Here is a 14,946-nt window from a genome sequence, read left to right as displayed (position 1 = left end):
GTTCAACTTACTGTATAAATTGTAGCTAATTATTGTGGAGATGCAATAATTGAAAAATGGACAAATTCCTTTAACAGACACTGTTAAAACATTCTAGTGTTCCAGGGTTTACTTCTTTTTCACTCGACATACCACATTTTATGAACATTTACTGGATTGATGTATATGTCGCCTACATGCATGTATCCTTGTTTTCAGCAGAAAATGACCTGTGCATGTATACATATGCAAAGACGGTACCGTTTTAATAGTAGATTTCGCAAAAAGGGTACCGATATGGATATGCACCGTTAAAACAACGTATCTCTAAATCATAGACAGTTAACTACATGTGTGCATTTTTAATTGCGTTCTTTTTTCTATATGTATATTTCTCGATTCAAATGTCATTACTTAAAAACTGTTGAAAGTTACACCGCAATGATGACTTTAAAGTTGAATAACGTTTTCTTGTGCAGCGTTAAAGGCACTTTTAATGCTCTTCATAATACCATTTCTTAAACATCCATTGAAGTTACCATACTTGCTATGTGAGACAGAGTGTCATCCTAAAACTCTAACGGTGTTCTTTGTTGCTCTGTTTGCGAAAGTAATTTGTATACCTACCTTTAGTTTTAATGAGGTATGGTAAGCAAAGTTTTGAAAGATAAAATGGAGCTCTGAGATTTGTTCTCATAACATTGTCGAACTCTTCCATAGTCGTATCCAATGTTGTATGATATGCTGTTATTGCTGCATTGTTACTCTGGTAAATAAAATAAAATTATAATGTGAGCCGCGCCATGACAATGCCAACATATAGTGCTTTTGCGACCAGCATTGATCCAGACCAGCCTGCGCGTCCGCGCAGTCTGATCAGGATCCATGCTGTTCGCTATCAGTTTCTCAACTTGTAACAGGGTTTGTAAGACAACAGCATGGATCTTGATCAAACTTCTCGGATGGGCAGGCTGGTCTGGATCCATGCTGGTTGCAGACGCACTATGTTTGTTTTGTCATAGTGCGGCTAATTATGTATCATTTAAATACATTATCGATGATTTTCAAGAGAACATTAGCATGACTTTTGATCCAGAAAAAAACAGGTGAATTGATAATTGATACAAGAAAACAAGAAAATAGAAGACAAAAAAGAATCCCTTAAAAAACGTCCGAAACGGCAAAATTGAAATGCTGCAGATTCCGTTTATGTAAGCCTGTTCATGAACGGTACTGGAAAAATCAAGCTACCGTACAACCCCCCCCCCCAGCACCGGCTTAAGGAGAATTTTAACATTTAACAAAAAAATGGAAAAAAATGTCTACCCTCCCTCCCAAATAAATTTTACCATCAAATGTTACATTTTTTCATTATACATTGTACGTCACTTACTAGAACATCCAGTTGTCCAAACTTGTCTATGGCACTCTTTACAACTCTTTCTTGGTCTGTATCAATTGTTACGTCAGCAACCACTAAAAGAAGCTGGGAATAAAAAACAATCAATTTATTGTATACAACTGATTGCAATATTGTCTGTGTTTATTGTCTGTGGCAATATATATATTTTATATAAATATATCATTTTTTAGTTTTTGTGGGAGATGAAGGTAATTAAATTAAAAGCATATACCAAATATTAAAACATGTTTAAAATGAAAAATACTGCATTTTACATGGTTTTGAGAGGTAGGAGGGTTGTAGAGTGGGTGAGAGGGGGGGGGGGGTGGCCCGGGGGTAGTGACCAATCAACGCGCCGAACACCTTTGCTGTGATCTTTCAACAATGAAGCCATGGAATTCGCTGATATGGAAAAATGACCAAATACTGTTGTGAAATGTGTACAAGACGTAGCAGACTTTGGAAATGCAGAATGCAGAATCTCCCTTATATTTATAAAATTTGTTTGAAAAAAGTGCACTTATTTGGAAAACGTGGACATCTAACCATTTGATATTGCTTTTTTTATCGAATTGCGACAACTTGTCCTCTTTTTAATACCTCGTTTTTAAGTTGATAAAATGGCGGAGTCACTGGGTTGAAAAATACATTCTCTGCTAGATAAGGCTGATTTATCTGTCTTACAAACGTGACTGACTTTGACCCGGGTAAAGGATAACATCTACGGTATGTTTGCATTTTTCAAATGTACTTATTTTATAAATTTTAATGCATATGCTATATTTGTCGAAGTGTATCAGCTATTTTACATACACGGTATTTGTGTTCTGCTCAATCTATGAACTATTTTAGTCATATACTGTAGGTTTGCACGACTTCAATTACACCGTGGTTTAAGTAAGTTGACGGATACTATTTTCGCCACTTACTACAAGTTGAAGATGCGTCTAAATTCATGTCTTGAGAGACACTTTCAAATCGCCACCAGAGGGACTCTACACGGGTTGGGATAGTGTAAAATAAATATACTGTACATGTATATATAATATATATAATATATACTATTCGAACACTGTGTCGAGTCCCTGTGACCTTGATGCAATCCGCTGGACAAAATGTGATTCTTCGAAATCATATCACTCACAACAAAATTACATGAAAACTGCAGACTCGGTTTGATTGCGTCTGTACATGAGGGATAATGAAGTCTGTACATGAGAGATTATGGAGTTGATCATTAACCTATGAGGAATATGAATGATCGTGACTCTAGTATGATTCGAACCCATGCCCCTGTGTTGCTAGGCAGACAAATTAAACACTAGCGTAACTTTCGACTGGCACCATTTGTTATTTCATGTTCTTGTTAGATAAACAACGTATTTACACGAGTAATAAAATACGATCTTTTAACGGAAATACAAATCTAATTTATTTGCATTATGTTAAATAACATTTTTTTAAATACTTGTTTAATTTTGTACATTTCAGGGATGGCAAAGATGGCCAGCACTGATATACCTCCCGAGTGTGGCACGGATATTAGAAAGGAATTTATGCTACGTGAAAACTGCGTGTACCTAAACCATGGTTCATACGGAGGTATTCCAAGATGTGTACATGAAAAACAAGTCAGGTACGTTACACTAAAATATGGTAATAATAATAATGATGAATGATGAATGATGATGATGATGATGATGATGATAATGATAATAATGATGATGATGATGATGATGATGATGATGATGATGATAATAATAATAATGATGATGATGATGATGATGATGATAATAAAAATAATGATACAGGTAATAATAATAACAACAACAACAATAATAATAATAATAATGATCATAATGATAATAATGATAAAAATACATGTTATAAAAATAATCCAAATTGAAAGCAATGTTGAAAGCTACTTAAATTTTTTGTCAAATGCATTGACTACTGGATGTTTCCCCTTTTGTCGTCAGAACATTGAAGGAAATTTCCGTATAATAATAATAATAATAATAATAATAATAATAATAATAATAATAATAATAATAATAATAAAGACTTTATTTAACGAGAGAACTCATTTGAACAAACATATCAATCTTCCATGAGGCCCTCAACAAGGAACAATGTAAATTTAACATATTCAAACTATTAAAATACATAAATGTAAAAACATACAGGAGATTATCAATTTGTATACATGGATGTGTGATAATACCTCAAGTATAAGGTTTTAAAATGGTTAACAGATGTAGCAGACTTAATATAATCAGGAAAGCCATTCCAAATACAAGATCCAGAATAAACAAAAGACTTACAAAATTGTTCAGTATTTGGTCTAGGGGTTTAAAGTTGAAAATCTGATGATGAACGCAATATGTGAGTATGAACATCTGACGATAAAATGAAATTATTCAATAAATAGGTAGGCGCCTGATTATTCATTATCTTTAACATCATAATAGCTTTTTGAAAAACAACCCTCTGTGAAAAGGCCATCCAGCGGAGTTCAGAAAAAAGTTCAGCAGAAGGAGTGTCATAATCTTTGTCTAGAATTAGTCTTGCAGCTCTCGTTGGAACTTAATGAGTTTATCTTCTAGAAAAGACGTACAGTTACCGTAAATTATGCAACAATAGTCAAGATGTGGTAAAATATAAACATTGTTAAACATTTTACGTACAGGTATAGATATGAATAATTTAATACGTGATAATAAATGTAACAATGAGTTACACTTTTTAAGAACATTATCAATATGGCTTTGCCAAGACAAGGTGTTATTAATTGTAATACCCAATAATTTTTCTTCAGAGCTACAAAAAATTTGCTCTGTTTTATATAAAATACAAGGATTACTTTCATGGATATAATTTTGCTTGTGTTTTGAGGAAATATACATAACCTTAGTTTTGTTAACATTGATAGACATGCGATTCAAATCACACCATTTGTTGGCATTTAAAAGATCATGAGTAAGAGATTCAACTACTCTGTTTAGGGATACATCAGAGGTTGAAAGAGTATTGTATTTCATAATTTAGATTCCTAGATTCACATATTGTAATCATCAAAGCTTAGAACTTACTTTAAAAGAAATTACAGTTTTCAGTTATTACACAAATATAACTTTACAAATATGTCGTACTTAAAAATTTCACAGCGTCAAATATGGAATATAATGGATAGTCACGTGATAGCGACTGATAAATAACTATAACATTTATTTGGCATTATATTTATTAAGATATTCGCATTATATTTATCAAGATATCTAGAAGAACTCGAGAGTCATCCTGATAGCTGGTTCCGGTATAAATCGTTCGAATATGTGCGCAAGTCTAAAGCAAAGGTAGCCGAGTTCATGGGTATCCAAGCAGACGACACGTTCTTTATCCAAAATGTTACTAAAGGTAGGTTTTGGTGGTGTGCAACCTCCGCTCTTTTTGCATCCCTCGGCTATTGTACATAATAATTTTCATCTGAAATTTGACGGAAAAGGCCGAGAAGACGCGATTTTCCATTTACCTTGCATGATGCAATTTACTATTTTCTTTTAATAATACTCGTCGTCATTTTCATTAAAATTTGAAAAGTAAAATATTAAGGGGTTATGAAATATTCTGCAGAATGTTTACTATAACGATCTCCTCAGTTGTTTCTTTTCTTGTACATGTACTCGATTCTGAAAAATATATGTGAAATGTTCACGAGGCCAGATAAGATTCGAACCTACGATTCCGGTTTTAAAACACAGGAACTAGTACTGAGAAGTGAATAATAGATAATGTTCAAATTATGAAAGGTCTGACTTTATTTATCAATTTTACTGATATGCATTATAGCAATTAATACTGTGATGAAAACGTTTCCTCTAAAACCTGAAGACGCTTTCTTGATGAATTCGTTGACGTACGGAGCTGTTAAATTGACGGCGCGTTCCACTGTCAATAGAATAGAAGGTAAGAGAAAATGACGTCATGACGTAACTGCTTATGTCTTTACATAATTTTTATTATTATTTAAGAAACTCCGCTGAGGACAAAATTCCTAAAACCATCCAATATGAAATTCTTACTTGTCAACTTGGGCACTTAGAATGAAAAAAATCTGCAAAAGGTATATAAAGAATTAAAGGGACTCCACTGAGGTTTTTTGACATGATGGGACTGAAAATATTTTTTCTCAGATAAATGTACCATTAGATGTAGGTGTAGACCACGAATCTTTGTGCAAACTTTCAGATCATTCGCGCACTTCGTTTTTCTATAATAATTATTCAAATTGTAAAAAAATGACCCAAAATGAAAAGCGTTTAAACGCTTTCACTCAAATTAGGCTAAGAAAAGCATAAAACTACGGTTTTTATATTTATTTTAAAGTATATTTCTTAACTATCTTTGGATATATTTCTGTTCAAAGAGCTTCAGTTTATTTATGTAAGAAATTCTAATGTTATGTTTTTAGGTTTTTAAACCTCAGTGGTGTCCCTTTAAATTCAGAGTTAAATTAATTTTTAAAAAAATTTAGTAGGATTCTAGCTTAGCACTTTTCAGAAAGAAAAGCGTTGCAAGGCTTTTCATTTTTTAATCATTTTGTACAATAAAGATGATTTTATTCTTTGAAAACGGAATGAGAGGATGATCTTAAGTTCTACATCATGTGGTAATCGAAAAAATATATAAAAAAATCCATTTTTTTTCATGCCCCCCCCCCCCCCCCAAAAAAAAAGGAGAAAAAACCTCATTGGCACCAGGATATCAAACTCCTTTGGTAATGCAAGATTATTATAACAAAAAAGAGTGATTCAAAGACCTTAAGCTTTTTGAATTTGAAAAATTAATGTAATAATGGCATTTCCATTTATATGTCGACTTTATATCTATTTTAGTACATTTTGTAATTTTAGTACATTTATTTTAGAACATATAATTTAAAAAGTTAAAAACATATTTTATCATTACATACATTTTGTAATATTTTAAGGAACAAAACTATACCAAGTTGACATAGATTTCCCTGATACCGATGAAAATTCTGTGGTACAGAAGTATGAGGAATTCCTAGCTATACACCCGGATGTTAAACTTGCCGCACTAGGTATGCACTAAAAATTTTGCATAAACATTTTTTATAAACAAAATTAAAAACATTTACATACAATTAAAACAAATTGCATATCATTTCAAAAAATCAACAGATACTGTACAAATTATTAACACATATTGCCTGTATAGTATACCGCGAAAGTGTTGGCCAACCCGTTTTAAAGGCCCATTATGTCCCTTTTTTATTTTTCAAAAGCTTTTATTTTGTTGATGTCCTATTGTAGTTTCTAAAAGCTACTATTTGGTCATTTACATGAACCATTATTAGCTTCTTTTGCTTTTTGGAACTTAGTACAGTTATGATGATCTAGTATTTTGTATGGATGTCAAACTACTACTTTGTTTACATTTTGCTACCTTTAAGGTAAATAATTTCACATTCAGAGTTTCATTATGTTGATAAAAAGCATTTAACATACTCTAAAACTATTATTTAAACGTTATAATATTAATGTTTGCCCTATCTAATGCAGTAACATTTATTCATTTCTTGGGCATAATGTGCCTTTAATATGCCTGTACATTATCTTGCTTTAGATAATTGCTATCAGTTATTATACATTGTTAAGTACAATACTGAGTTCTATTGGACGAGTACATAGCTGACAAACCTATATTGGACGTGTTGCTAAGTGGTATATCAGTCCAATATGAGTCCAATAGAATTCAGTATTGTTCTCAACAATGTGTCTTGCCATTTTTTAGCTCACCAGAGCCGAAGGCTCAGGATCAAAGGGGGATGCTCCGGCGTCCATCGTCCGTCGTCATGCGTCAACAATCGTCTTCTTCTCTGAAACTACTAGGCTGATTTACTTCAAATTTGGTCTGTAGCATCCTTTTTACAGTCACACTTGAATTTGTTACTGTCATTCCAATTGGCTCCTTTTAGGGGTCAGCAGAACTAAAAAAATATAAAAAACCCTTTAAACATCTTCTTCTACGGTACTAATTGATGTATGATCACCAAACTTTGTCTGTAGCATTCTTGGGTAGTCGTTCATCAAGTTTGCTCATATTAATTTGATTGGCCCCTTTTAGGGGTCTCTAGGGCTAAAAATAGAAAAACCTTTAAACATCTTCTTCTACAGAACTAATTGATGGATGATCACCAAACTTTGTCTGTAGCATTCTCGGGAAGTGTTTTATCAAGTTTCCTCATATTAATTTGATTGGCCCCTATTAGGGGCCACTTAAGCTAAAAACATAAATACCGTTAAATGTCTATTTCTAGAGAACTAATTGATGGATGATCACCAAACCTTGTCTGTAGCATTCTTGGATAGTCTTTTATCAAGTTTGCTAATATTATTTTGATTGGCCCCTTTTAGGGGCCGCAAAAGCTAAAAATAGAAATACCTTTTAATGTCTATTTCTACAGAACTAATTGATGGATGATCACCAAACTTTGTCTTTAGCATTCTTGGGTAGTCTTTTATCAAGTTTGCTCATATTAATTTGATTAGCCCCTTTTAGGGGTCTCTATAGCTAAAAATAGAAACACCTTTAGATATCTTCTTCTACAGAACTAATTGATGGCTGATCACCAAACTTTGTCTGTAACATAATCTTGGGTAGTCTTTTATCAAGTTTGCTCATATGAATTTGATTGGCTCCTTTTAGGGGCTGCTTAAGCTAAAAATAGAAATACCTTTAAATGTCTATTTCTACAGAACTAAACCTTCGAACATCATTTCCTACTGAAATAATTGAGAGATGATCACCAAACTGTAGCATTTTTAGGTAGTCTTTTATCAAGTTTTCTCATTTTAATTTGATTAGCCCCGTTTAAGCTAAAGCTTAAATGCCCCAGGTCATGGCATTTCTTCAAATTATTGTTTAAACATATTCTATGCTCAAATTTAATATTAGAATATATTGACATTCCAACACTGAAAAGCAGTTGTTTCTGGTGAGCGACTCAGGGCCATCATGGCCCTCTTGTATTTCATACCACCATTTTGACAGAACTTTGTTACTTCAGTTACAATAAGGACTTGATATGGATATTTTTGACTTTCAAAAATGAAAACGAGGGTATTTGGGATGTTTATAACTTTATTTATCATTTTTTGTGTGTCTAAACATACATACGTGTTATCTTACCTTTTATACAGATCACATAACTAGCCCCACCTCTGTTGTTCTGCCAATCAAACGTATCATAGAGGTGTGTCACAAACACGAAGTTGTTGTTGTCGTGGACGCCGCTCATGTCCCTGGTCAACTGCAAGTTGATATACAAGACATTGATGCCGATTTCTATTGCGGTGAACATATTTTTTTTACTCCCAGATGTTCAGTGTGAAAAAAACTACCAGACTTTCTCACTATGAGTTGGTAAAATGAAAGAATATAGTTAAGTATTTATTAATGCCTTTCACAGAGTACTAGACTGAACGAAAACATATTTTATAACGATTTTAGTATGTGCAGCTAATAAACGAATGTTTTCCCTGTGGCCCTGCGTTAAAATATTTTTATATTGAGTTTAAAAAGTTTAAAGACCGTCATAGATTCTATGTTAATGTGGAATTTTCAGATGTTTAAAGCTATTATGGTTATATCAAGTATTTCCATTCATTTTAGGTACGATGCACAAATGGGCGTTTAGTCCGCGAGCGTGTGCCTTCATATGGATGAACCCAAAACGCCACCATGCCTGGTTCAGACCCCTCATTACATCAAAATTTGAAAACGAGGCTCTTCAGGATGCTTTTTCATTTGAAGGTTTGCTCTGTTTCAAAAATGTCTGTACAAAAACATGTAATTATATTTTATTCATGCCTACCTAAAAATGTTTATCGTTTAAAAGCATGAAGCAAATTTCTGCCTGTACAGTAAGTTGTAGAACATAGGCCTACAGAAAGAAACTTTAGATTTAATTTATATCTGGCTGGCACCTAAAAAGAAGATTAATTGCAAGAACAAAACCTTTACAAATATCTTTATGTAACGGTATCGAGTTTGCAATTTTATTTATCCTATAGGCGTTAATAATTGATAAATTCAAGTTCTTGTAGTTTTTGGATAGCAGAATATTATATTAGAAAGAAGAATTTTGACAAGTTATATGGTCATATGTATATATAGCCCGATCCTTACAAGAAATAGATCTACCCTGAAAGGGTAAATGCAGAGATGTTTAATTCACCATTGCATGCATCGTTTAATTATCAAAATAAACCATTCCCATCCATTTGTTAATCATTTAGATTATTCAAAGTTGTTGAATACTGATAAAATGTATTATTTTGTTGTTGCTTTTTTTTGCCAAACGCAGATTGCGCATGCGCGAAATGCTATTTCCGTATTGTAAAAATGTCAGCCGTATAAACGTCACGATTATCAAACGGGGACCGTTCTCTCAGTGTTTAAAAATTAAGCCTAGAATACAGAAATACACAGAAAATCCATGAAAATCGACGTTTGAAACAGAAACATGCAGTTGTTTTAGATTAAATGCATTAATATCTTTTCGAACTGGAAACGAATGAAATACATGTATATGAGGTGCCTCAAATATATTGACTAGAATACAGCAGCATTTACATACATAATCTATGGTGCATGATTTGGTACATTGCGCGTTGTGTTTTCGATAGTCGCGCTGTCTTCATATCGTCCTGTCTCTAGCGAAACACGCCAACTGGCGCGTTGTCGTGCGACGCGTTGTTGCGATATCACCTCGTCGCTTGGTATATAACTTATCCTTCGATTTGAATCGGGCGACAATGTGACATCGCGACAACACGCCGCACGACAACGTGCCGTTTGGCGTACACCGTTAGCGACAGGACGACAAGATGAAAGTCCGACAACGTGCCTATTGGCGCTTTGTCATGTTGTCGCTAGCGCCAACACGTCGCACAAAAGCGTTCCAAATCAGCCACCATAGTAATTGGAAAAAAAAATCAAAATAGCAATTACTAGTTCGTGTTGATATCCACAGGCACTAATGACGACACGCCCTTCATATGTTCTGCTGATGGAATCGAATACATGAATCGGATCGGTGGAATGGTAAGCTTTAATATTGATATCTATATAAAATAAAAGATAAACTGGAGAATAAATAACCAACTATATGGGAGAATGAGGCGTGGCCAGTACACTCGGTTAGAAAATAAGATACATTTATAAGTTAACATTTATTTAAGTAAAAAAGAGATTCTTTTAGAGGGTAATTCAGGGTAGATAACTTACTACATGTACATGATACCATAGGAGTAAGGACTGGTTAACTAACGTGCATGGTGTAAAGCACCAAAATCAAAGCACAGAAGGCGCTGAATTTGTTGCGTCTCAGAATGTCAGAAAGGTGAAGGTTGCGAGATTATAAACCGATTAGTTTTTGTATAGTGCCACCAATGCTTTCCAGCGTTTTAATTGTAGTAAATTGGCTATAAGACTAATTGCAACACTGATATTCAATTCAATGTTTATTTGACTTAAACAATTTGAAAAAAAATGCCTTAACTGGGATTTGAACTCCAGACCTTTCGCTTCCTAAGAGAGCGGGCAAACCCCTCGGCCACGGTGAGGTTATATGAAGAGAACCATATTATTCTAAATTAGGGTTGGAACTCTTATTCTATCGACTTTAACACAGATCTAAATAATCATGGAGCTTACTATAAGCATGTATATCTATAAAGAATAAAACAATATTAGAAATCTTCGACCATTCGGGAACTATTTTGCTTGAAAATTAATGCGCCTGTCATTTGACCATCTTTACGCAGTGATCTCCCCTGAATTTTTCGGCGTTAGTGTACATATAAAGGGAAGTAACCGCTTCAAAAAAAGCGGACTACTTTCGGCATTTGCAATTAACAGCATCAGGGTCTGAAATTTCGCTACCATTATTTGTTTGGTCTGACGACCCAAACAAATAAAAACGAGTCCGCGACTAAAAGTCGTTAATAGTTTCAGTTGGAGTAGTGTGGAATCTTTAATCGCAACGCATTTCACGAGCAGAAAACAAATTAGCCGCGTCACGACAAAACCAACATAATTGGTTTGCGACCAGCATGGACCCAGACCAGCCTTACAGACCCTAAAACAAGTAAAGAAACTCATAGCGATGTGCAGGCTGGTCTGGATCCATGCTGGTCGCAAACCCATTATGTTGGTTTTGTCGTGACACGGCTCAATTATTCCCTTTGCTCTTTGATTCTACCTTTTAATATAAATTAAAACAATAAATACATGTTCTCAAAGTACTGCTTTTACTATTGTATAAAAACAAGATATTTTCAGGACAAAGTAGTGCAATATAATTCCATGCTGGTTAGTAAAGGAGTCGAGTACCTTGTAGAAAAGTGGGGGACCAAACGTCTGTCGATTCCAAAGAACATGGAAGCACCCTGCCTACGAATAATTTATCTGCCATATATACCCGGATTCTCTGACCGTTTGGTAAGCAGCTTTACTGAACCTTGTCATAAAGCAATATTACTGTTTCTAAAATTGGTCTTATAATATACATGTATGTGGCGCCGTTCGTTATGTCGCAACTACGTTTTTATGTCGCATTTGCCGCTAAATATCGCGCTATTGTCGTTTAATGTCGCAACCGCCGCTATTTAAATGTCTCAAAATATTTTGCCGATAAAAAATTAAACGTTAAATGTCGCAATGATAAACGGCGCATCAAGAGTTTGAACATTAAGCCTCGACGTTTTATTCCGGGGAATGTCTTTTTTAACAAGTCGCAGCTGAAAATTGCTATTACTCGCCGCAGTATTAAATATGAGACAGTTGTTGAGGAACGGAAAATCGCGGCCTACAATGTTTCCTTTCACTTTTTGTAGAATAACACTTGCAAAAAATATCGCGGATTTCTTTCTGTTCCTCCACTTTTTTTAGACACACGAGGAGTATAATGTGGAGTCAAACTATGGACGCTACCGGCCACTGGTGTCATAATGTTTGTTGCTGTTTCCAAAAGTATCGAGGTTTATACGTTCCCCGCAACATTTTTACGATTTCGGTAGAAAATCTCGCGGGTTTGTGAAATGGCCGCAACTGGCCACCATATCGACGTTCCGTAAGCTAGCCGGATAGCATCCTCACATAAAAGAACTCAAAGTCCCTGTCAGGATTCGAACCCACTAACTCATAGTGAGAAAGTATTTCAGTTATTTCACACTGAACATCTGTGAGTTAACAAAAATATGTAAACAAGTAATAGAAAGAGCACCGAAACACGAGGTTATCTGATTTGTACGAGGGGGCGTAGCCCCCCGAGTATATTAATCAGATTACCGAGTGTTTTGGTGTTCTTTCTCTTTTGTATCATAGTCAAACATAAAAACACGTTCCCTGTTGTTACAATATGAAACCCCGGCAAAAATGAACCAATGAACGAGCATCTAAATATGACATTTCTGTCGATTTCACTTTCACTGCCGTCACAATATGTAAACCCCAGCAAAAATGAGCCAATCAATGGGCATGCTCTGGAGTGTGGGTAACTACATGTAATACCCGCACTCCAGTTAACGCACTGTGCATGTATATGTATACGATTTAACCCTGGCACATTTTCAACAGAAAGGTCTCCAAACTATGATACAAAGGTACGTAAAGCAATACTATTATAATTATGCACCTAACATGTAGCGTAGTTGCAAACTATACTTTAATCAATGTATTTTTACATTTTAATTGCAAACGAAAGGGACATTGAAAGTGAATTGGTCTTTGATGAGAAAGTATACAATACTATAAATATTTATGTTTATAGTATTTAGTATCATGTGCGATAACAAACAAAGAAATAATTATATGTTGATTTTAATAATAACATGCTCTAGAACAAAATATTATTAATTCATTATAAAAAAAAAGTCATATAAAATCATGTAGAACTAGATAAACATTTTTGTTCAAAGAAACATTTCTTTAGAATGTAATTTCGATACGTTTCTATTGTTTTTATCAATATTAGAAACATTTCTTGCAAAATGTGCCCATGGTGCTACGATTTAGGGAGCGTTTCTGTTGTCTTTATCAATATTTGAAATATTTCTTGAAAGTGTGCCCATTGTGCTACGATTTAGGTAGACGAAATGATGTAAAAGTCGAATGAGTTAGAAAACGAGTAATAATTAAGGTTCCAACTTCAACTTATATTAGTTTCTTTTTCCTGAAGGAGGTAGATGTAACTGGCGTGCTTAAAAGTAAGATTAGCGGCGAGCTTCAGAAGTTGATACTGGATGAATTTGATATTCAGATTCAGGTCGCAGTAACAGAAGGTCAGCTGGTTACCAGGGTAGCAGCACAGGTCTACAACACCATGGAGGATTTTATCAAACTTGGGGAAGCAGTGACGTCACTAACTAAATCAAAACTTAAGTCACAATGTTAAGTTGGAAACAATACGGTTAAAATATAGCGGGAAAATTGTATAAGTAAATTCGTGATAGCAGTGTCAAATATTCTTTAAAAAATCACCAACTGATTAAATATCTTAGACTTTTTTATGAATTTCGATATTTTAGGTTTAACATATGTTTTAGAAGAATGCCAACTTCATACCTGACTGCACTAGGAAGGATGTACTACCAAATACATGCCTATATCTAAACATTTCTATGCTATTACGCACTCGCCTTTATTCGAACACTTATCTTCTAAACTTATCTGACAAACTGTCCGGTTAGCTCATTACGTAGAGTGTTGGACAGTGAATAGGGCGACCTGGGTTCGATGCCCGGACGGTGCCATTCACTTTTTTTGTGATTTATTATGGAGTATCTGAATTCAGATGTAAACAGTAACAGATAGTGTAATCTTAGATAATGTAAAACGAATGTACATTTGTATATATATTTGACATCCAAAGGACAATAAATTCTGTATCGGTACACGTATGATTGAAAATATGTCTTACAACCATTTTTAATTTAAAAATGCCCACTGATGTACAATTTTAAACATTGACTCATTGTCAACAGGCTGGCATTTTGAAAAAGGGAACCACCATTATTTGGCTAAACTATCATACAAAATTCGTCTGTGAAAAACTGAAATGAATGCGTTTGCATGTCGACTTATCAGTTATCAAGCCAGTTCGAAAAGTGAGATAATTTATTGTAGCAGCAACACCTTTTTATATGTACATAATTATTTAGTATTATTAAAGTGAATTGTTATAGATCACCTTTTGGCATATAATAACACATGAATGGTGATATGTCCGGATCTACACTCTCAGTTCCTATAAAAGGGTGGAGGACACGCACACATGTTTTAAAGGAATTCCTCATAAATACATAAAATTTGAATGTCTTAAATAAATCAATTTTTGAACCTAAATGGACCAATAAAATACTCAGAATGGAATTTTAAAAAGTACAATATATCTTATGGTATTCTTGGTCCGATTTGAGTCATTTTTCACGATTAAAATAACGTATCTGGAAAAACGGAGTGAGCGAATAATCTGA

The 14,946-nt window shown here is 34.1% G+C and overlaps 1 protein-coding gene across 1 annotated transcript; it reads left to right on the top strand.

The window, feature by feature from the left end:
- Positions 1–1,913: 1,913 nt before the first annotated feature.
- LOC132739915 (uncharacterized) lies at positions 1,914–14,688 on the top strand. The gene is made up of 10 exons (XM_060727748.1): positions 1,914–2,107; positions 2,873–3,017; positions 4,656–4,798; positions 5,231–5,347; positions 6,372–6,485; positions 8,608–8,760; positions 9,080–9,220; positions 10,443–10,513; positions 11,753–11,911; positions 13,650–14,688. Exons 2-10 carry the CDS (start codon positions 2,875–2,877, stop codon positions 13,863–13,865), a joined length of 1,257 nt encoding a protein of 418 aa, XP_060583731.1. The 5' UTR covers positions 1,914–2,107; positions 2,873–2,874; the 3' UTR covers positions 13,866–14,688.
- The last annotated feature ends 258 nt before the right edge of the window (positions 14,689–14,946 follow it).

The sequence above is a fragment of the Ruditapes philippinarum genome, unplaced genomic scaffold, assembly GCF_026571515.1.
Source record: "Ruditapes philippinarum isolate M1 unplaced genomic scaffold, ASM2657151v2 ctg1082_1_1_1_1, whole genome shotgun sequence".
NCBI lineage: Eukaryota > Metazoa > Mollusca > Bivalvia > Venerida > Veneridae > Ruditapes > Ruditapes philippinarum.
The sequence above is the reverse complement of the archived record's forward strand: the minus strand, read 5'-3'. Positions and strand labels throughout refer to the sequence as shown.